The 22,391-nt window shown below is 35.5% G+C and overlaps 4 protein-coding genes across 4 annotated transcripts; 1 reads left to right on the forward strand and 3 right to left on the reverse strand.

Annotated features, from left to right (window-relative positions):
- The first annotated feature begins 1,588 nt into the window (after window positions 1-1,588).
- Window positions 1,589-7,731, forward strand: LOC139881910 (agamous-like MADS-box protein AGL11). The gene is made up of 9 exons (XM_071866307.1): window positions 1,589-1,597; window positions 3,552-3,733; window positions 6,332-6,413; window positions 6,789-6,850; window positions 6,942-7,041; window positions 7,153-7,194; window positions 7,302-7,343; window positions 7,446-7,609; window positions 7,728-7,731. The coding sequence occupies exons 2-9, from the start codon at window positions 3,552-3,554 to the stop codon at window positions 7,729-7,731; spliced, it is 678 nt and encodes a 225-aa protein (XP_071722408.1). The 5' UTR covers window positions 1,589-1,597.
- A 658-nt stretch (window positions 7,732-8,389) lies between these two features.
- Window positions 8,390-9,817, reverse strand: LOC139881918 (immune-associated nucleotide-binding protein 9-like). The gene is given in 7 exon segments (XM_071866314.1): window positions 8,390-8,602; window positions 8,752-8,859; window positions 8,861-8,887; window positions 8,972-9,136; window positions 9,224-9,322; window positions 9,324-9,499; window positions 9,586-9,817. Coding segments are annotated over 7 exon segments (1,020 nt in total).
- A 1,452-nt stretch (window positions 9,818-11,269) lies between these two features.
- On the reverse strand, window positions 11,270-14,345 carry LOC139881911 (uncharacterized). The gene is made up of 13 exons (XM_071866308.1): window positions 14,230-14,345; window positions 14,027-14,086; window positions 13,815-13,934; window positions 13,586-13,705; window positions 13,357-13,498; window positions 13,098-13,271; window positions 12,804-12,959; window positions 12,609-12,715; window positions 12,425-12,542; window positions 12,196-12,337; window positions 11,844-12,117; window positions 11,630-11,756; window positions 11,270-11,530 (listed from the first exon to the last, which is right to left on the reverse strand). The coding sequence occupies exons 1-13, from the start codon at window positions 14,271-14,273 to the stop codon at window positions 11,270-11,272; spliced, it is 1,845 nt and encodes a 614-aa protein (XP_071722409.1). The 5' UTR covers window positions 14,274-14,345.
- A 2,259-nt stretch (window positions 14,346-16,604) lies between these two features.
- LOC139881912 (volkensin-like) lies at window positions 16,605-18,520 on the reverse strand. The gene is made up of 2 exons (XM_071866309.1): window positions 18,366-18,520; window positions 16,605-17,202 (listed from the first exon to the last, which is right to left on the reverse strand). Exons 1-2 carry the CDS (start codon window positions 18,518-18,520, stop codon window positions 16,605-16,607), a joined length of 753 nt encoding a protein of 250 aa, XP_071722410.1.
- Between the last annotated feature and the right edge of the window lie 3,871 nt (window positions 18,521-22,391).

Raw genomic sequence — 22,391 nt, forward strand, 5'->3', positions numbered from 1 at the left:
TATCTATAAATAGTCATGTTATGTAATAAATTCACTAAGACTTGAAATGAAAGATGAGACAATGTTTGTCATAAACATGAATTTATATTATTACAATGAAATTAAGATCAAACACTAGGGTTTAGAGCATTCTCTGAAAAACTCAAACTATTGTTTTCTTCGATTCTCTACCTCTATTATCCGTTATACGATTTCTTTATCCATTAGATACATCGTTTACTCTATAGTCTAAGTTTACATTAAACTAGACTAAATCTTTATCTTAAACATAATCTAAACTTCTCTTGACATTAATTAATCATATGATTAGTTTGACAAGAACCCTACTCTAGTCAAACATCACGCCACCCTCTTCCCCTTCACAAACCCATCGCCCTCTCTCCCCGTCACCCTCTCTGTCACCCTCCAATCTCTCGGTCTCTCCGACCACCGTCCAACACCCACCTCCGTCGTCCTCTCTAACCCTCACAAAACCCTAATTTTGCTGCCTAATATGCTGATTCTCAAGTACCCCGACGAGAATCCTCCACCATCGTCTTCTCTGGCGTCGCCGCTCTCACAGGGTGCAGTCACTTTTCTTATACAAAATGCATAAGAAAAACGACGAGTAATTAGGGACGGAGAGTTAGTAATAATTATATTCTTGGATGAAATTTCGAAGTGTTTCAAGGAGGAAATAATGGAATTCTTTCATACTACCTCTGTCTCAAAATACATGATGTTTTGAGACAGAGTGATAATGTATTTTGAGAGGGAGGTAGTATATCATAAAGAAAATGAGAAATGAAAGTTCTTTAATACATTGTTTTTGGCATTTTAATGCCAGTTTCATAGATATGGCAACAGGGTGATAATGGATTCAGATATGCGCAGCCATCCTTTTCTCGTGTTTACTTTTGTACTAAAAGTACTTTTCCAATCTCTCTTTCTCTCCATACTTTCTTTCACACTGGCAAATATACAAAACCTGCCACCCTGACCGGCCAGATTTTCTACAACTCCCAGTTAGCTCCTGATGTACTTTGACGTATATGTAGGAGTAAAAATGAATTACGTCTATTTAACTTGATCTTCCATTTAATTTTAAATTCAAATAGATGTTTTTTAGGTTAAAAAATGAGACCAGGTATACAAAAATGTAGGCTCGAGGCCAAGTTTAATAGGTCAGAGTTTGAGGTTAAAGAAATTTAGTCTTTAATTAGAGCAATTTACTTTTATACTTTTATTCTTTAAAGAAATTGACCGCTTTAGACTGAAGCAAATTAAGAATCCTTATATCATCATTTGTGTAGAAAATTTTGTTAACTCTGGCCAAACATATGATAAAGCCTTTTTTATTTTCCTTTACACTTAAAATTCTATTTTAGAATTAAAATATATGACAAAAGAATACTATATAGTAGTTTTAATTTACATATTTGATTATTCTTTTCAACGCGCTTTATATTAGTTTTCCGTGCAATTATATGATCAAGTATGGCTTAAAATCTATACTCGTTGGAAATCTGCCACTAAAATGCTTTCAACCCTAGAAAAGAAAATGGTGGTCCATATTAGTATTAATATATAGCTGTGATGAGACAAACTAAGACTCAAAGTACGATATTGGACCACTAGATATATACATCAAACTTTATTATTGGCTGATCATCATGATGCATATATACGTGGAAACCATCAATAACCCTAATTTGTATGTTTCGAAACAAACCCTAATTTGTGACTAATTGTGCTTTCCCAAATTAATAATTGGTGTAATTAGGGAATGCTAAACGTCATGAGTTTGAGATTTTTTTAACCATGTTTTTGAGGTTTGATCACAATTTTAATGAAAACTTACATGTCTAATTAATAAGTTATAAGTGAATGACAATAATTCACCGAGTTAAACTAATATGTTTGGAGGAGGGGGCAATAAAGTAAATTGGCGAGTAGAGAGTTAAAGTGGGAAATTGCAAGTAATGGTGCGAATTTGAAAATACAAAGCAGTTTGATTTAGCTAAAACTACACTATCTTGCATCCAGTTTTGGCAAAAAACAATTCCCACGTCTTTTTCTAACTCAGAGCAATTACAAACCTCACCCCATCTTTTTCTTTGAACCTCTCTCTCTTTCTCTCTCTCTAAATTAGACTAGATTGATAGACCTAGCTAGGAAGAAAATAACCATAAATAAAATTTTAGTCTAAAAGCCTTTGACAAAGGGTTCTTTGGGATTCGATATATATATTATTTCTTCTTCATTCCCAATTCTGAAATATTTGCCGGGGTTGATCAAGCCAAAGGTAGAGATCAATATATATATCTCACTACTTATAATAATTCTTTTATTTTCTTAAATTAAAAGAAATTAATTCTTTGGTCACACAGCTTCATCTTCCCAAAAACACTTCATCATCAACATCATCATCCTACCTTTTGTGTAATGTCTGTATTTCATATTTATAGGGAGATCAGTCATTTATATGGAAAAAATAAAAATGAAATTATTTATAGAAAGTGCATGGTTTCTTGCATAAGCGAGAGATTTGCCATATCATAGATCAGTTTCCAGAAGTAGAGAATCATCTAGTTTTTATATCAAGATTTCTTTTCTACTTCAGCTCCCATAATTTCTATATTTATTCTTGTGTTTTGCAGCTGTCGTTCATTTTTTATTTTGTTATAAAAATATATAAATCGGAAGTTAATTTAAAAATATACAAGTTCCAAACTTTTCTGCAACCCTATATTTGTTGTTTTATTCTACGAAAAAATGTTCTTAGTTTTAGAGAAATTCCGATCAGAATACATCTTCAACTTTCTCTTGAACTAAAAAAGTTTCCTTCATTTTTACTAATACAATAGTATTTTTGTTTAATTTCTTGCCCTAGCTAGACAGTTGGCTGGGTTTTTCTATTCCCTGAAATATCGATCATCGATACCATGATTTTTAATGGTTCACAAACTCTTTCCATTACCAATTTACCAAGATCTAGTCAACTTTTTTCCTCTTTTTCTGGCTAGGGTTTGTTTCAAAAGTTTTTTTTTCTTCTTAAGATTGTTTCAATTAAAAGTTTTGGTCATCAATTTAGTGTATATATATAATTAATTACTTTGAATCATCATCCTTTCATATTTTTTTCTATTTTCAAGATCTTCTTTAATTCAGAGAGATCATAGAGACAGTTCATATATCAGCTTGATTTTCTATGTGATCTAAAAAATACTTCAGATCTAAGTTTGGATGGATCGAAAATGAAATAGGCCTAAGATTTTTATTTTTTGAGAGTATAATTCTCCGTTATTTGAGATTTGAAAGTTGTTTATTTTGAGTTGATGTTGTCGGATTCCATAGTTATGTAGTTTCTTTGTAGGGCAATATAAATTAACATCTTAATTTTTCGCGTGTAACTTAAGAGAAGGATACATATATATAGAGAGAGATGAGATCTAAACAGATCCTATTTATGATCATTGATATAATTAAGTACTAATAATTTAATTTAATTTTGTTTCAGAAGAAGTGATTACACACAATTATATAATTTTTCTTGCAATAATAAGAATAAGATGGGAAGGGGAAAGATTGAAATAAAAAGGATAGAGAACACGACGAATCGGCAGGTGACATTCTGCAAGAGGAGGAACGGACTGCTGAAGAAAGCTTACGAGCTCTCCGTCCTCTGCGATGCCGAAGTTGCTCTCATCGTCTTCTCCACTCGTGGCCGTCTCTATGAGTACTCCAACAACAAGTAATTTCATTTCTCCTGGTCGACTCTTCCCTAATATATATTTAATAACTTAATTAGTTATGCACTAATTCATGCTTATACATAAATGACTGCATTCATGCATTAATCTATTAGCTAATTTATGTTAATGGTATTTATGCAGCTGGTTGCCGTTTGGTACTTAATTTCTTTAATTTCACACTATTTGATGTGTTTTAGCTTAAATTAAGTTCATCAGATAGCTAGCAGTCATCAATACATATTAAAACATTCATTAATTAATATTCCTGTTTTAAAATATGCTTTAATGGTTAATTTTCTCCAGACCAAAAAAATAAAATGGTTAATTTGCTCAAGCAGTCAACTATGTCTTTCTTCATTAAATCACTTTTGATATATACTTTTTTAATTAACTTTCATTAACTCTTGAGCTTTCTAATTAAACTTAAGTTTCTGTTTCTCAAATCTCCTGTAGGGCTTTAACTTCAAACAAACTATCGATAAATGGTCACTTCTATCTTAATGATCAAAGACTTATGTTTTTATATATGTCCAATTATAATCCACTAGTATTTTAGCTCGAGTTAAGTAAATTAATTTCATTGTAATTAATGCAAAGAATTTCAAATCTTGGACCAAAATGTAGGATTTATGATAATAGGAGGATTTAATTATAATTAGTTTCTCTAGATATCAGTCCTAAAACTCACTACCAGTTTAAATTGAAGTAGCACTCTTCCGTTTCACTATTTTTTTTTTTTATTAATTCTTCCTAGGTGTAACAAATTCTTTTGCTAGCTTGTTAATTAACAAGTTCTTGTCATATGCATTCCTTCTAGTTAGAAAAACATGCATAATATATACTCCGTCCATCTTAAAAACAGTTAATTAGTCCATCTTAAAAACAGTTAATTAAAGATGGAATTACGTAGTATTTTCTATATATATGTCTCCGGCCGCCGAAACCACTGATAAATGAAGGATATATATCCATTACATCTAGTCGGACTCCGTGGATCATCCACGTCATTAATTCTAAGATGGAGATCGATATCCAGCGTGGAGACACCTCTAAAGTACTGGAGATCAATCTCCTTAAATTGACAGTCAATTGCTTGGTAAAAAAGGAATTAGTTTATAAATATTAGGGAAAAACTTGGATAATTTCTTTTTAGGAGCCAATTTAAGTTCAGTTTAGTGGTGTATGCAGTAAGAGAGTTAGTTGCCAAAGTCAACAGTCAAACTTTGTTCTAAAACATAGCGAAACTTGCAAAGAGAAATCCTAATTATATATATATATATATATATATCCAAGGACCAATTAGCTTGGTCTGAATAATCTGTACACCTGCTTGAGAATGAGAGATTTTTCAATCTACTTGTTATAGAAATTTCTTTTGGCATATCTTTGTCTTGAATAAGCCAGCCTTTGCCTTGCACAGACATAAACCGACCAACTGTTAATGAACAAGGGCTGTTTGTTTCCATTTTAGGATGGCAATCCATTACAGTCATCGATCTAGAGGAAACAAAATATCTTCTTTTCTTTTTTTAATTTTTAATTTTTGTCTTTCATTGTTCAAATGCCTACACTGCATACAGTTTCTACTTCTAGCTTTCCTTACTGCAAACTTTTATGTTTTTCCTTTATCGAGCTTTCAGTGTTTAGTATAGGGTTTCTTTTTTCTATCAATATTTATATATAATATCCCTGTCTACAAGTTAACTGGCAGCTTGACTTCTAACTTCTCAAGTGGAGTTACCCAAAAAGTGATATGTTTTCTATCTTTGATTCTACAAGTTCAAAAAAGGGGTTGGAGGTTCATGAAATTAATTTGATTTATTTATATAATAGTATATAGGAATTGAAAAATATCTTTAAACGAGTTTCAAGTTATAATCTCAACTTTAAAATTTAAACTCTAGTTGCAAAATTTTATATTACTCATTTTCTAGATTGATTACACAAGTAACTGAAATATAGTCATTTTTCTCTTGCGACTTTATTAGAGATCAATGAGTGTAAAATATGCGTTGATCACTAGTGAACTATAGTTTAATTAACATAAGAAAATGGTAGATATGGCAAGTCACTGCATAATATTACAAGGTCGATCTCATTTTAGAGTCAGTTTTACCAGATATTGTATTGCACCGATTAGGGAGTATGTATATTATAGTATATAGATGAGCTTTAATTCAGCTTTTTACGAGCTTTTCATATGCATATGAGTGAAAGGGCCATCTTCCACAACTTGCATTTTTGTATTAAGATGCTTTCATATCACCCATGGTTTCATAATTCATCTGTTATATATAGTTGTCGATTCTTCTGTTCTCTAGTGTGTTTCCATCCTTATTCCTTAGCCTAAACATCTTTCCATTATTAATTATCTGGAGAATTAGTTGTAATTAAACTCTGCAATTACGTTTTCGGTCCATTCTCCATGTTTAGTCTAATGTCAACTGCACTTGAGTTCTTGATGCACATGTGTGCTTTACCCGCTAGTTCTAATTATTGTTGGATACTAGTATTTCGGAAATTAAACATTAGTACTCTTTGAAATTGGATTGTTTGATTTTTCTAATTAATTAGACTTGTTGTCTGTGTATATGTAGCATAAGATCAACCATAGAGAGGTACAAGAAGGCATGCTCTGATAGTACAAACACTTGCTCAGTTACTGAAATCAATGCTCAGGTAAATTATAAGCTATACATACACATTCATGCAGTGGAGGAGTTAGGACCTGAGGTCGGTGGGTTCAGATTCTAAAATATAATAGTTGAATTTATAAATTTATGGGTCAAATAATTTTAAATGGGTTCAAATTGATTTTGGAATGGGTTCAAATCAATTTTAAAATGAATATATAGCTTATTTTTCAAATTACAATGTGTTCAATGAACCCTTTACACAAAGGGTAGCTCCACATGAATGATTCATGTATATATGGGAATGTGGATTTTCATTTTTTTTTTTATATATATATAGATATATATATCGATGATTGGTATGTTTTCTCCTTGCATGTGTGTTTGTTGTGATAATGAATGGAATTGGCTTATCGATCAGTATTATCAACAAGAGTCAGCCAAGCTGCGACAGCAAATCCAAATGATGCAGAATTCTAACAGGTACTTCCCTTTGTTCGATCGATTTGTGGGAATTCTTTTCCACTATATAAAGTCAATAATCAATGGTTTCTGAGTGTGTGGTTAAATTTAGGCACCTAATGGGCGATTCGTTGAGTAACTTGACTGTCAAGGAACTGAAGCAGTTGGAGAATAGGCTTGAAAGGGGCCTTACCAGGATAAGGTCAAAGAAGGTACGTACCATTTACTTGAAATTAACAGTTAATTAAAAAAGGAAAAATAAAAAACTTAAAACAATTTACAATTTTGATTGATTTTTCTCTGGTGTCAATATGTTGCTACAGCATGAGATGTTGCTTGCAGAAATTGAATATTTGCAGAAAAGGGTAACTAACGATATCTATAAACATATTACATTTATGATTTCATCATGTTACAAGTACAATTAAAAGAATTCGATTTTTGCTGATTTTGCTGATATCATCTTGTACAGGAGCTTGAGCTGGAAAATGAAAGTGTTTGTCTCCGTACCAAGGTAATTTTTCATAATTATCTGCAAATGAAGAATGCAGTAGTTTTTCCGATCAGGTTTACCCCCTAACTCATTGTAACAGAGAATATATGCTGTACATTTCAGATATCAGAAGTTGAGAGGCTCCATCAAGCCAACATAGTGAGTGGACCGGAGCTGAATGCGATCCAGGCACTCGCTTCCCGTAATTTCTTTGGTAACAACATGATGGACGACAATGATGCTGGAAATGCTTTCTCTCACCCAGATAAGAAGATTCTCCATCTCGGGTACTACACTACTCGTCTCTCTCTAATTATCCCTTCCCAATCTTATTATATAGCTAGAGCATATGACAATTGATTTAAGCAAGTCTGATTTTCCCTTTCATTTTTTACTTTGATGCAGGTGAAATCGGTTGGAAGTGAATAATGCAATGGATGTGATATTAAATTAAGACATATAGTCTACTATTCTACCTATGTGTTTGTTACGAGTCTTATTCCCCGGTTACTATTATGTTGTCAGTTAATTTGGACTGTATTACTAAATGTCTCTATCAGGATGCGAGATATTTCAGACACATGGTTTGCCTTCTCATTTGTTTAATAATAACTCTAGATTGTTGTATTATTAGTAAACCTAATCTGTTTCATGATTTGCTCTGTTCTATAAATTCCGATACTGTCTGCCGATAGATGGACAAGCCATTGAAAAAGAGCGAGAGAGATAAAATAGAGACATATGGAGGTCTACATAAGATTAAATTTAATAAGGGCCACATGAGATTAAATTTAACGACAACAGCACGTGACATTTCTGATTCCTTTTCAAACAATCAAGATTGATTTCTAACACGTAGCGACAAAATGTACAGATTGAGTTCATCATAACAAAATCAGCAGACATTCAAACTCATGAATCCTTCATTCATCAGTAGCTAAAATAGTCAAGTCGACATTCTCAAAATAGAAGTTTGAAGCAGAGAAGTTGAAATCAACCAAATATTTACTAAGGTAATCGCATAAATTCTTTCGACCATTCAAGGAAGGAGAGTAAACATAACTCTCTCAGAGGATGGTGCATTTACCACTTTCAGCTTGTTTACGCAACTCAGCAGTCTCTCTCTGAGCTCTTTCAAGATTCTCCCTAAGCTTGCGAATCTCATCATTTGATTTCGTTTGGGCTTCTTGTGCAATCACTTCTGCCTTGAGTCGTGCAGCTTGTTCCTCTGCCAACTGACTTTGAAGTCGATCAGCTGTCTCCCTGAGCTTCGACTCGATCTATATATACATAGAATACAATTGTTAGGATAGCAAAAATGAAAACAGAGCTAACTTGCTTCAAATAATTTCCATTACAGAACAAAAAACATGGATTTTTTTTTTATGTTAGCAATCCAAAATCCAAGTGTCTAGCAAAAAAGATGTACCATCTCTGTAATTCTTTTCAGTTGCTCATCATAAGACTTTTCCACATCCTTCTTCAACTTGTCTATATCGCTCTTAGAATACCCTCTTAGAGAATCAACATGTGATTTTTTGATCTTGAAGTTTCATAGCCCCTTTCTGTCAAATAAGTCAACAAATTGGCATAACATGTTCAAAGCGATAATGTATGAAACTGACAAAGATTATTATGAAAGCAGGAACCTTCAATTCAGTAAATAACTCATCCCTATATGGCATTCCACCATTTTCTGAAATAACCATGTTTACAAGAGAGAGAAGCTGCTGGACTTGCTCAGCTTTCTTGGCTTTATCTTTTGACTTGTTATCAAAAACCACTCTACGATTTCCGCAAAGAGCAAGTGTTTCCTAAACATGAAAAAATTGGTTCAGAAGTTAGAAACTTTTCCAAATTTGAACAATCCAAATAGAAACAAACACCACAAAAGAAGTAACCTTTAAGAGAGTTGGGCAGCCATGAGCCAAATATTCTTCGAAAGTCTGATCGTTGTCCTCGAGTTCATCCCCTCCAGTGAAGACTACAATCATATAGTCAAATAATTTTGCTTCCAAACAATGTCTGCAAGCTATGAAGTGCAGCCGCTTCCTCTTGCGAAAAACGAGTACGCAGAGAGAAAACTACAAGGACTGCATGAATCCCGTCCTTGGCCAAATCAATGCATTTGACAATTTCTCTGCCGAAAACCTCTGATTCGGAAAATTCAAACAGTCCTGCAATAGTTCGTGCATAATATAATAAGAATCTATGTACCAGAAACATGGCATGATATGATAAAGGAAAGTTGCCATGACGTTACCAGGAGTATCGATGACATTTACCGTCTGACCATCATCAAAAACAGTTTTTTGCATCTCACAAGTGCTGGTAATTGCAGATTGACAAGCCATTGACTTGAATGCTCTTCTTCCGAGAATGCTATTTCCAGTTGCACTCTTTCCATTCCCAGTTCGGCCTACTAAAACCAGCGTCCTAGCATCAGTTGATGGCAATGCAAACTCCCAATCATCATCCATTGTACTTCCACCCATCGCGTAAAATAAAAACTATCTCGCAGAAAAAGGGGAAATTTATTAGGTTTAGTAAGTCAAGAGCATACAATCTCATCTATATAGCTAAAATTACAAACACGTCAAGTCCACACACACTACATAAAACTTTATATGGATCAAAACCCCCATGAGACACAATTTACAAACAAGATGTTACTAGTATTTAGTAAATTTTCTAAATACAGAGGATCAATACTCAACAAGTAGAAAACAAAGGCAATTCCAATCATAAAAGCTTCTGATTAATAGTAAAGCGAGAAACGACAGTTCAATCAACGATCGATAACAGTAAGATTCGAAAGGTAAAGCCAATTTGAAATACAAAAGGCAAGCTTACCTCTGTAGAGAGAGAAGAAGAAGAAGCTCCAAACGACGTCAAGCAGATAGAGAGAAAAGAATAGATAGATAGATACCAAAAGGCAATAGGAAGGAAAGGAAAGAGGAAGGACGTTGAAAGGTTTAATTTAATAAATAATTTTTTTTTGATTTACTTTAGAATAGAAGTCTAACGCGATATTTACACGCCAAATTATAAACATAAACATAATAATTAAATATAGAACGTGTAATTAAAGCCCATTTATTTTCAGGCCCATGAAAAAAAACTCTTGGGCCTTTAATAGCAGAATAGACGTCTTGTAGGGTGTTAATTAAAGCCCATGACGTCTTCTCCGAACACTGGTCGGCAGAATCAATAGCAGAATAGACGTCTTGTAGGGTGTTAATGACTTCGGTCTTTTATACTAGAAACCTACAATCTTGGAGAATAAGTCTTCTTCACAGAATAGGAAAAACAATCCCTTTTAGAATAGGAATCGTATCCTAAGAGAATTCTTGACTTCCTTTCTTTTATGAATTAATTTACGGCTCCTTTATACAATAGGAAATCCATATAAAATCGGTTCATAGTAAGAGATTCTCAATTACTAGTTTTCCAAATAAGACTTGTACCGCAAGAAAGAATCAAATCTTCAGTATACTGGTTTTGACGAAAATAGCCAACTCACAAAAATTAGCGTGAATCTGGATTCTGTTAATACTCACGGCAGTTTGACTCAACAGTCGTCTTCAAGGATAAAGAAGGGTTGGAAGAAGGTTTTCAATCCATGAAAGCATCGGTTGTGGGTTCTGGGATTAAATTGACTGCTAAAAACGATAAAGAAGCTGATTTAATGACTGCTAAAGCTCAAGTTGATGCTGCCGATGAAGCTGAACACTCCAAAATGAAATTAGCAAATTACAATTAATTAGTTCATACCAGGTAAGCTTCAACTTGGTCAAACTAGGTCAAATTGTAACAAAGGGGAAAATAAATAAATAAATAAATACTGTTTGGGACTTGATAATAAATTTCATGGACAGACTTGTTTAACTTTATTGTTTAGAAATCATATTTTTATTGTTTCATATTAGTATTTGATGCTATATGCTTTAGTTTATTTTGGAAGCAGGTGTAGTAGAGGGCCCTTCTAGTCGAATGTAGTCGTACATGACGCCTTGAAGAGCGCTAGTGCTTATTGCTTGTGTTAGGAATATTGTATTCTCCCCATCATCTAACATTTTTCCCGGAATTTCTACGCCATAGAGTCTATAGAGTCCGTGAATTCCATGCCGGCCGATCGTATTATCAAATCCAATTTGTCCAGTTGTAAACAGAGGATCATCGGTAACTGATGGATTGTTTATACGAACCTTAGGAAAAAGAAAAAAAAATCATTAGTCCTGATGTTAGTCAGTCCTTTAATTCTTTGAAATTGATAATTATATAAAACAGATTTGTGTAATTATTACTTGTAGTTCAGCTGAATTTGCAGTTGCTAGGGCAATTCTCAATTTATAAGTTCCATTTTGATCAGGATATTCAAGTTGGAACTTGATTTGCCACGTGGTTGCTTCATACATGTCATCTCCTACTTTTCTGCAAATACTACTTAATATGACTATCACCTTCACAAATACTAGTAGCAATGCAAATGGTAAAAGAAGATTGGAAAGTGATTGAAACCTGTTAACTTGTGCAAAGAACCAGTCTTCGCTATAATCACTAACGCCAACCGTGTAAACTAAATCTCCGTCAGGATACAAATCTGAATATCTGTCCCATAACCCATATTGTCTATACTTGTCCGGATGATTAACAAACAGTTTATTGATGTACTTAGGATCAGGATCAGGAATATAGAATTCTGAAGCCGTGCGATCAGGAATTCCTATTTCCCACAATGTAGGGCCATCTCTTGGTGGCTTGAATGTAAATTCACCCAAATCAATGTCACATCCTGCTCAACTTCACAAACAATGTTAGCTCTTGATGAATATTGAAAAGATGAAAATCTAAAGGAAGGTTGAAATAAAACCTGGAGCTATCGTGATGACGTCGTCGTTTCTGTAATCTCCAATAAATCCTGGCACGAATGCGTAAAGATTGTAAGGTCCTGGCCGGATATTAGTAATCGAGAAAGAGCCGTTTGCATCAGCTCTGGCCCAGAATTGGTAACCCTGCTAGGAATTAATTAACCATTCATAGATCATTAGAATAATTATTAATAAACCCTGATAGGAATTGGCAATTCTGTTTAGGACGACCTTGTTTTCTCTCTGCCATGATCCAGCTTCCCCTGGTGAAGCCAGGCCCACATAAGCATCAATTGCAGGAATACTCTCAGAGCTTACAAAACGAAACAACAATAACATTAAGGAAAATCTTATTATACTTTAATAAATTTTCTTATTTGGAATATACATTTCTATCAAGTTTTGACCCAATTACCTATCATTGACTTTCAACGTGCCAGACACGTTACCCCTCTGATCTGACTTAGGGAAATCTTCAGAAGCTGGGAAATTATAGGGCCAGGATTCCACTTCTTTTGACCACTGAAAGTGAAATTATATATTATCCTAGGAAATTATATAAATGGTCAGGATATATAAAGCCTTGTAAAGTTATCCTAGGAATTTATACCTGCATTTTAGCATCCTCCCATAACATCTCTGTCTGATTATTATCCGATACTGAATTAAGGTACATGAAAACTGGTCCAAATACTTTCTTCCATGGCTCATCAGGTCCAAGTTTCAGCACCAGATCCTCCCCGGCATAATGAGCGCTAAGAAACATCTATTTGTAGAAACATTTGAACATTAAAATTAATAATTCTGAATAAAACTTAGCTAAAAATGGATGTATCTCTATTTGGTTGTCAAATTTTCATTCTAGAATAGGAATAGTTAGAAACTAGTCAATGCATTCACTTACGGCTAGATTTACAGGGCCCACATGGGAGGTAAGGTTCTGTTTGAGGGGTCCACCTGATCGGAATTCGCTGCTCGGTGTGATCTGCCAGAATCCTACAGGTTGATCGGTGGAGGATATCCAACCATGAACTTTAAGATCTTTGTTCTCAGATGAATATTGGTATTTATCATCCACCTGCACATATAAAAATTATCTTATTCAAGTTACATGCTTCAATATTGTAAGTGAAATACTCAAAAGAGATTCTATATATATATACCTCTCCTTTAAATTCAGGCTCTATGGGATCAACAAGTAGGACTGCCTCTGGAAGTATTAGAGGACGGCCTCTGTCTGGTAACCTATCTTCTGGTAGGGGCATGAACCTCTGCCTATTGTCCGATACAGTCATGTAATGGAACCTAAAAGAAGCAAAATTCTCGGCAACATTTATGACAACTTCTTTAAAATTTGGAAATATATACAAGAGGAAGGAAAATCTTGTGTACTTGTCTTTTCTAAGCTTAAAGACTATTCTGACTTGTGGAAGATTGAAAGGAGGCCATTCCTTCAAATGCTCAAAAATTGCATAGGAATAGAATCCTGATGAATTCCTAAGCATTATGAACCTGAAAAATTCATTTTAGAAAGTTCGAACCATTCATCGGTTTTAAATAGACATTGATTTGGTTGGCAGTTCCATCATATATACATCAAAACTGCAAAGGAAAAACATACCTTTTGTCTAAATTTAGTGAAGCAAAGCTGCCTTCAAGGGAGGAATCCCATGTTCGCACGAATGAGATCTCTACTTGGTCTTCATTTTCAACTATAACCTGGAAACTTGTTCCTTTGAACCTGCAAATTTGCACCAGGTTGAAAAATTGAAATGGCGATTACTGGAGAGCATAAAATTGAAAGGAATGATAAAAGAGAATTAAAAGATATACTTATCAAAAGTTCCAGTTGTGCCGGTGCTTCCAGTTTTACTCCAAACAAGATCCCAGTAACTGTGCACCAGAAATAAAGTCTCAGTTTGCTAAATTTCCTAGTAAGCAACCACAGTCATCGTTTAAATTTTATGTTTTGATAATAAAATTTAGTCATATATTACTTATCTAGCTGTATTTCAGCAGGATCATGTAAAATATACCCTCTATTGTCTTCAGGATTTAAGACTTCAAGCAGATTTTCCATGCCATTATATTGGATTCTAGTAACAAACCCATCGGGTTTTGAAATAGTGACTTGGAGTAAGCCATTATGCAGAACAACCTGCACAATTGCAAATAATTAATTAGTTTCTTGAATTACAAGGAAAATAAATAATAGTGCGAGATGAGTCGATTTACATGTTTGTGTTTAATGTCTAGTTTAACTGGAGACGAAAACGAAGAAGAAGACATGAAATCTCAGACTTTAGTGGAATCAGAACGAATAGAAAACAATTTTTAAAAAAGGCTTTGTTACACAACTTTGAATCTTAGAAGTTAAATTTTATATTTGGCTTAGTACTTTTCTTTGATCCCAAGGTAAGCCTCCTTTTTTTTCAACTTCACTTACATCATCGTTACAATTAAGTTTACACCAGCTTCATATATATGAGATGATCTGAATGTAAAGCCGTACAAGTTTCATTATGGGGGGTAGTTTATAAGCAAAATCCTGTAGCCATGATCGTAGCTAGTTCAACTTTAAACGTAAGTTAATTATAAAACATATATTGATTCTGAGAAAGGAAAGTTAATAGTGGGTGAACAAACATCAGGACAGTACGTAATAATTAATGGTCATTACGTGGTTAACAATTTGAAACAGAATTAATCCATTGTAGAGTATGCAGCATCAACAAATTGCATTGTGTGTGGGGTAAAAGAAACATATTTTCAGCAATGACTGAGTCATCTCGACCTTTTCCTGCCTTAAATTATGTCTAAGTTTGTTGCCATGTCAATTTTTTCTTTACTCTTTATCAAGCTGTATTTTCCATTGACAATTGAACCAACAAGTTAGATTACTCTTATCTTTCCATTTTGTATACGTACTTGACTTGTAAAAGAGGATAAACCATTGTTACAGCTTTTGGAGGTACTTTTGGAGTACTGTTGGGATTCGAAAAAGTAACTTGAGTGTTTGGTTGGATAAAAAACTGTAATTTTTCTCTTTTTTTATACTGCAAAAGTCCAAAAGTAACATATTATTATTTTTTGACTTTTGGACAAAAGACCAAAAGTCCAAAAATATTTTTTTGCCATACGGGCACTTAGTCTATAAAAAAATAATTCAATTTTTATAGCTAGGATTCAAATCTAATGCAATCATACATATCCTTTGGAAATCATACATAATATCCCTTGGAAAGGGCTGGTAATTAATGTATCTTGCTAGTGAGATGAAATAGTGTTTTCCCCTTCTAGAAGCTGCAAGCCTAGTACCTTCAAAGCATACATTCAGTACACGATCACGCGTGAATCCCACGTCTACCGATCGTATTGTCATGCCCAATTAGTCTAGTTTTCTTTCATTCTACAGAATATTGAATGAAAGCAGATTGTCAAAAACAATGAGGCTTCTTGTTGATAGTTGAGATCCTCTTTTGAATGTTCCTGCATAAGCTATTGTATATAGGGAGCTTTGCAAGTACTTTAAGTACATTCGTGTAGTTTTTTGAGTTCTCAAACAAATATACAAAATTATGCTATTACACATAATTTGATTAGATTTGATTGATGAAAAATTAACATAAGTTTAGGAACGATTTGATGCAGACAATTATTAATTCAAACCAGCAAATTAGCGTTTATAGCTAGCCTGGAGTTGTCTAGAATCATTCAAGAATCCTAGCTTACTAAAGGATTATTCAAAGTGTGTTTCATTTTCATTAAATTTGCAATATTTGTCTTTCACGAGTGTTCTCTTCATGGGTTTATAACTTATTATTGTGCTTTTATCAAGAAAAAAATATTGGAAAATAATACATCGGATTCCTTCATTTCGTATTCTAATCTAACCTATCCCCATACATGTATTTTTATATAGTTGTAAAATCAAAGGTTTGACTTGATCTTATGGCTGGTGAGCTAATACGAAAAACAAATACATTAATTGTTGCTTACAGTTAAGTTTTAAAAATCTGTCAGTGACGAGGATCCTAATAAATGAGCTTACAAGTAGTCTTTTGATAATTAAGCTGGCTCCAAATCCAGGATCTCCAAAACATTGAAACTGAGATTGCAGATTTACTCATTTCCTTGGAGCACAAGACAACATCTTTCTGAAGACATGATTTATTAATGCATCATACTATGCTTTAAATAAATAGAGAATAGCACACTAGCATGTGAAATAAACTAGAGATCGATAGATAAGACGACATCTTGAGTCAGTACTTTACGACAAATTAAAATTAGACAGGCAGGCAGAGGACAAGACAAACGAATACTGCCTGATTTTACATTATTGGAGCAAGTAACTAACTAGTCAATAAGCTAGCTAGATGCGCTCACATGAAATTTAAAACAATTAATCTTAGGGGATTAGAATATCTGGGAATGGTACGGTATACCAAATTTGGTTAGGACTTCCCGTGTATGGGCTTGAGATTATTTTCCTTATGCTAGGATTAGATTTCTGAACTTCCATTACCCTATTGTCAAAATTCTTAATGGCGCCATTATTGTCAAATGCCCAGCGGTCATCAGCCCGATAACAATGTGTGTGGGCAACTTCAATTACTCCCCGGGGACTCCCAATGCATTTCTTTATGTTTTTTTCAGAGCGTAATGTGCCATCTCCAATGATAATCCATCTTTGATCTGGTTGTGAAGCATCACAGTTGACTAACCACACCCCAGATACTCCATTTGTGTACAAACATAGATCGTTAAGTCCCACAATGACCACTCTACGGAACATAGGGACTAGGGTAGGAGAAAACCCTTCATAAGCGGATCTAGTTCGACTCCCAGTTGATATAGCTCCACCGTGCCCCCAATAATGGAGGGCCATAACTAAACTGGACGAGGGATTTACGATGCTTCCTCTCAGTAGATCCCACTTGGCTGCAGCAACAGCAACTTGGCTACAGTTTCTGTTGAGGCAAACTGCCTGTGTCGCAAACCTGTGTCTGTTTGATTTTGATCACACGGCAGTTGCAGTAAGTTGGCTATTTTCGTCAAAACCGTTTTTACTGAAGATTTGATTTGATCTTGCAGTACAAGTCTTATTGGAAAACTAGTAATTGAAGAATCCTTAATTGATCTGATTGATATGACCAATGATCTAATTTGATTTGGTTTAATTATGGAATTCCTATTGTGAAAAGGATTCCTAGATTAATTCCTAAACAAAAGGGAAGTATGTTAAAGAAAGGATTCTTTAGGAATACAATTCCTATTCTGAAGGGAATTGATTTCCGAATTGGTGAAGGTGATTCTGATTTGATTACTTCACGGGTTGAGCTCTAGTATAAAAGGAAGAAGACACTACAACCCGAGAGACACACAGAAACAGAGCCTACACGCACGCACCTTCACGCCTTCATACACCATATTGTTCACGATCTATTGACGTATTTGTACGTGAACTCTTAAACGATGTTTGTACTTATCAGAGCACTTATCAAACTATTTCAGAGTTGATTATTGGCAGTGCATCATCTTGTGGCACTTGTAATTCGTTAGGGGATTGCAAGGAAGTCCTTGTCCATTTGACAAGGCATTGGCGCTCGTGATCCGTGCAGAGGTCTCGAGAAAGTCCTTACCCGTCTTGGTGAGGCAATCGGCACTTGTAATCTGAAAGAGGGTTGCAAGAAGTCCTTATCCGTTTGGTAAGGCAACTGTGTAAGTCCTAGTCCGTTTTGATTAGGCTATCTAAGGTAGAACGACGAGTACACTTAGTGAGATAGGAAGTAGATTATAGATTTGCGAATTGTAATCATTGTACTGTCCTATTGTTGCAAGAATAGTGGAATGCCGTTTACCACTGGGCTAGGCCCCGCAGAGTAGGGAAATCGAACTGCGTGAACATATCCTGTGTTATTTACTTTATGCACTGTGTTTTTATTATTCTTTGTTGACTTGCCACCGTTAGCACAGCTGCACTAATCTATCGTTTCAGTCGGAATACACTTTCAAGTGGTATCAGAACGGGCTCAAGAAATTCTCTTGAGAAAAGATCTTGAGTATTCTGACCATGGAAGATAGGATTGAAGAAGGCGGTTCAACCACTCGTCCTCCCTTACTGACAGAATCCAATTATGATTATTGGAAGACCAGAATGAAGTGGTACCTGAAAAGCCAGGATGAAGATATCTGGCGCGCTACGCAGGTTCTGTGGACACCTCCTACTACCACTGTTAATGGTGTAGAAGTAGTCAAGAGTGAAGACCAGTAGACAGCAGCTGAATCAACTACTTTTACAGCAAACATCAAAGCCGTTAGCATCATTCAATGTGCCGTACGTCCCAATGTATTCAAGATTATTCCGAATTTCGAGACTGCCAAGGAATCTTGGGATGCACTTCAACTCATGTACGAAGGAACAAAATCAGTCAGACAATCAAAACTACATCTCATCTCTACCAGGTTTGAAACTCTAACCATGAAAGATGATGAAACTATTACTGATTTTGAAAAGAATTTTCATTACATTGCTAATGAATCTACTGCTCTTGGCGAGAAAATTCCTGAATCCAAACTGGTGAGGAAGGTGCTGATCTCGCCACTGGAAAAGTTTAGCTCGAAGATGGATGCAATCAGTGAATCTACTGATTTCGAGAACTTGCGGTTTGATGATCTTATGGGAAAGCTCAGAACTCATGAGATGACTTTGGCTATGAGGAATAGAGACAAGTCCAAATCAAAATCTGTTGCCTTTAAATCTGGAGTAGAAGATGTACCTGTAAACACAGGTGAGCAACAGCCAATTTATGAGCAGCTGAAACTCTTAACAAAGAACATGGGAAAGATGTATAGGAAGTTCAACAAGGCAAAATTCAATGATTACTCTTCAACAAACCAGAAGAATAATCGAAGCTTCCAGAAGAAAGAGTCAGGAGGAGGTAGTCAACGGTATAGACAGGGAGAATCTAGCGAAGGGAAAACCAGATTCAAGAAAGAGAAGATATAATGCCATGAATGTCAAGGTTTTGGTCACATTGCTGCCAAGTGTGCCAACACTCTTGAAAAATAGAAGAAATCTCTCATATCTACCTGGAGTGATGAGGAGACGTCCGAAGACAAGTCGGAATCCGGTGATAGTGGAAGTGAGATCGAGTTTCCTGCCCATACTGCTCTCACAGCTCATGTATCTGTAAGCACGGCCTATGAAACTGTGAACTCAGAAACAGTTAGCACAGATAAATCAGAGGAGAACTCAAGTACAGATGAGGACTCAGAAAGCGATGATGACAGAGACATACATGCTGCCTTCAAAGACCTTCTTGGAAAAATGAAGAAATCTCTCAGAATCAACCATATACTTTCTGATAAATTAAAGCAACTCACAGCTGAAAGGAAGGATTTTGACAGAATAATTGAAAAATACGAGACTGAGATCAATAAATTGAAGTCTGAATTGTCAGAATCAGAGAAGAAGCTTGAACAAGCCAACCTTGCTATGGAGAAGTTCAACAAAAGAAAGGGAAATCTTGATGAGATCCTGAATAAAGTATCTCCAAAGAATAATCTATTTGGGGTTGGTCACACACCATCAAGAACGGAAAAAGGAAGCAGTTCAGGGTACAAAAACAGAGTGACTAAAAACAGAATCGTATGTCACTATTGCAACAAGCCTGGACATATATGACCGTGGTGTTTTGCACGACAGAATGATATTCGAAGACTTATCTCTTCACTTCCAAAAAGGCATCCTAAGAAAAAGGTTGATATTGTCAATCACACCCAACGAAAATCTGGGTAAAGAAGAGAGAATTAAAGAATCTCATGTGTAGATTCTCATCCGAGAAGGTAGCTGATTGGTATTTTGATAGTGGCTGTTCCCAGCACATAACAGGAAAAGGAGAAAACTTGAAGAACATTGTCTACAAGAAACAGGGGACTGTCACATATGGCGATGGAAATTCAAATACCATAATTGGAGAAGGAAGCTTGCCAGTCTCATCGAGCTCAAAGATAAAGAATGTCCTCTTAGTAGAAGGTCTCAAGCACAATCTGATTAGCATATCTCAAATGTGTGATGAAGATTGTGAAGTCCGATTGAACAAGTACGGGTGCAAGGTGATCAACAGTAAAGAAGCAGTGATCATGACAGGGACAAGACAAACCGACAACACATACACTCTGGATGGTGATATAAAATGCCTGAAGACTAGCACAGAAAATTTAAAATTGTGGCACAAGAAACTTGGGCATATTGGCTTCAGAAATCTAGCAAATTTATCGAAGACATGATCTGTGAAAGGCTTACCAGCTCTTACCTATGATCCTGACATCACGTGTGGAGATTGCCAACCAAGGAAGCAGACAAAGCAGAAGCATTCTAAAGTTTCCTACATCACCACGGAGAGGCCCCTGCAACTCCTACATATTGACTTGATGGGGCCAACACAAACTCCAAGCTTGGAAGGTAAATCTTATGTGTTTGTTTGTGTTGATGATTTTTTCAGGTACACATGGGTGGATTTTCTTAAGGAAAAATCTGAAGCTCCTGATGTCATCATAAAGTTGTGCACCAAATTGAACAATGATCGACGGGACACAACTAGTGCTATCACAAGAATCAGGAGTGATCATGGAAAAGAATTTGAAAATTCAATCGTGACTGCATTCTGTGAGCACAGTGGAATAGCACATGAATTCTCTGCACCCATTACACCTCAACAAAATGGAGTGGTGGAAAGGAAAAATAGATCCATTACAGAGATGGCCCGTACCATGATCCATGCTCGACAACTTAGCTACAAGCTATGGGGAGAAGCCATGTCAACGGCATGCTACATTATAAATAGGGTGTATCTTCTGCCACACACCAAGGAAACCCCTTATGAGATCTGGAGAAAGAAGAAGCCATCAGTGCAATATTTCCATGAATTCGGCAGCCCCTGCTACATGTTGAAGGACAGAGAGCCTAGAAGAAAACTCGACTCCAAAAGTGAAAGGGAGTATTTGTTGGTTATTCAGTTAATAGTAGAGCTTATAGAATTCTAATGGAAAAATCTAATACTATCACTGAATCAATCAATGTTGTGTTTGATGACAAGCATGTTGAAATGGGAAAACAAGAGGATGGTGAACCTGGAGTCAGTCAACTTCGGCCTAATGATAACACACCTAGTGTGGGGGATCGGAAGGTGTGAGCAGCAATGAAAACACACCTAGTGTGGAGGCGTTGCCTGTTAGCACAGATGCCAGGAACACCCAGGAATCTATACCTGCTGTCACAAACCAGAATGTATACCCTTCCATATGAGTTCAGAAGAATAATTCCACTGAAGATATCATTGGTGACATCTCTGAGAGAAAAACAAGAGGAGCACCCAGGAAGAACTATAGAGATATGATACATTACGTGGCTTATACTTCCAAGATTGAACCAAAGAAAGTCGACGAAGCCTTGACCGATGAACACTGGATAATTGCTATGCAGGAAGAATTACATCAATTCGAAAGAAACAAAGTGTGGGAGTTGGTTCCACGACCTGAGCATTGCAATATCATTGGTACAAAGTGGATATTCAAGAATAAAACTGATGAACATGGGAATATCACAAGAAACAAGGCATGTCTGGTTGCACAGAGATATACACAGGTTGAAGGAGTAGACTTTGATGAGACTTTTGCTCCTGTTGCTCGGCTTGAATCAATCAGGCTGCTGATAGCTATGGCTGCATATGGGAACATCACACTGTATCAAATGGATGTCAAGAGTGCCTTTCTAAATGGGTACTTGAATGAAGAAGTGTATGTTGAGCAGCCTAAAGGATTTTCTGATCCAGCCTATTCTGATCATGTGTACAAACTGACAAAAGCTTTATATGGTCTTAAGCAAGCTCCACGGGCTTGGTATGAAAGGCTGTCAGTATACCTATGTCAACAGGGATATCGAAGAGGCGGTGTTGATAAAACTCTGTTTCTCAATACCACAGGGGGAGAATTGACCATAGCCCAGATTTATGTTGATGATATTATCTTTGGTTCAACCAGTGAGAAAGAACGGAAGAAATTCATCCACAATATGGCCAGCGAGTTTGAAATGAGCATGGTGGGTGAATTAAGCTACTTCTTGGGATTTCAGATCAAAACAGTGTAAGGATGGAACGTCGATCACTCAAGAAAAATATGCCAATAATCTGGT

The sequence above is a fragment of the Rutidosis leptorrhynchoides genome, unplaced genomic scaffold (assembly GCF_046630445.1).
Source record: "Rutidosis leptorrhynchoides isolate AG116_Rl617_1_P2 unplaced genomic scaffold, CSIRO_AGI_Rlap_v1 contig21, whole genome shotgun sequence".
NCBI classification, from domain to species: Eukaryota; Viridiplantae; Streptophyta; class Magnoliopsida; order Asterales; family Asteraceae; genus Rutidosis; species Rutidosis leptorrhynchoides.

Bases quoted from the DNA above. Each gene is read 5' to 3' on its own strand.
- LOC139881910 (XM_071866307.1), top strand. From the start codon at position 3,552: ATGGGAAGGGGAAAGATTGAAATAAAAAGGATAGAGAACACGACGAAT. The intron at 3,734-6,331 runs GTAATTTCATTT...GTGTATATGTAG, and splicing joins TATGAGTACTCCAACAACAA to CATAAGATCAACCATAGAGA. The intron at 6,851-6,941 runs GTACTTCCCTTT...GGTTAAATTTAG, and splicing joins ATGATGCAGAATTCTAACAG to GCACCTAATGGGCGATTCGT.
- LOC139881911 (XM_071866308.1), bottom strand. From the start codon at position 14,273: ATGGAAAATCTGCTTGAAGTCTTAAATCCTGAAGACAATAGAGG. The intron at 12,716-12,803 runs GTATAAATTCCT...TTTCACTTTCAG, and splicing joins GGGAGGATGCTAAAATGCAG to TGGTCAAAAGAAGTGGAATC. The intron at 12,543-12,608 runs GTAATTGGGTCA...AAGTATAATAAG, and splicing joins ACGTTGAAAGTCAATGATAG to ATTTTCCTTAATGTTATTGT.
- LOC139881912 (XM_071866309.1), bottom strand. From the start codon at position 18,520: ATGCTAACGGCTTTGATGTTTGCTGTAAAAGTAGTTGATTCAGCTGCT. The intron at 17,203-18,365 runs GTACCACTTCAT...AAAATCAAACAG, and splicing joins TCTTCATCCTGGCTTTTCAG to ACACAGGTTTGCGACACAGG.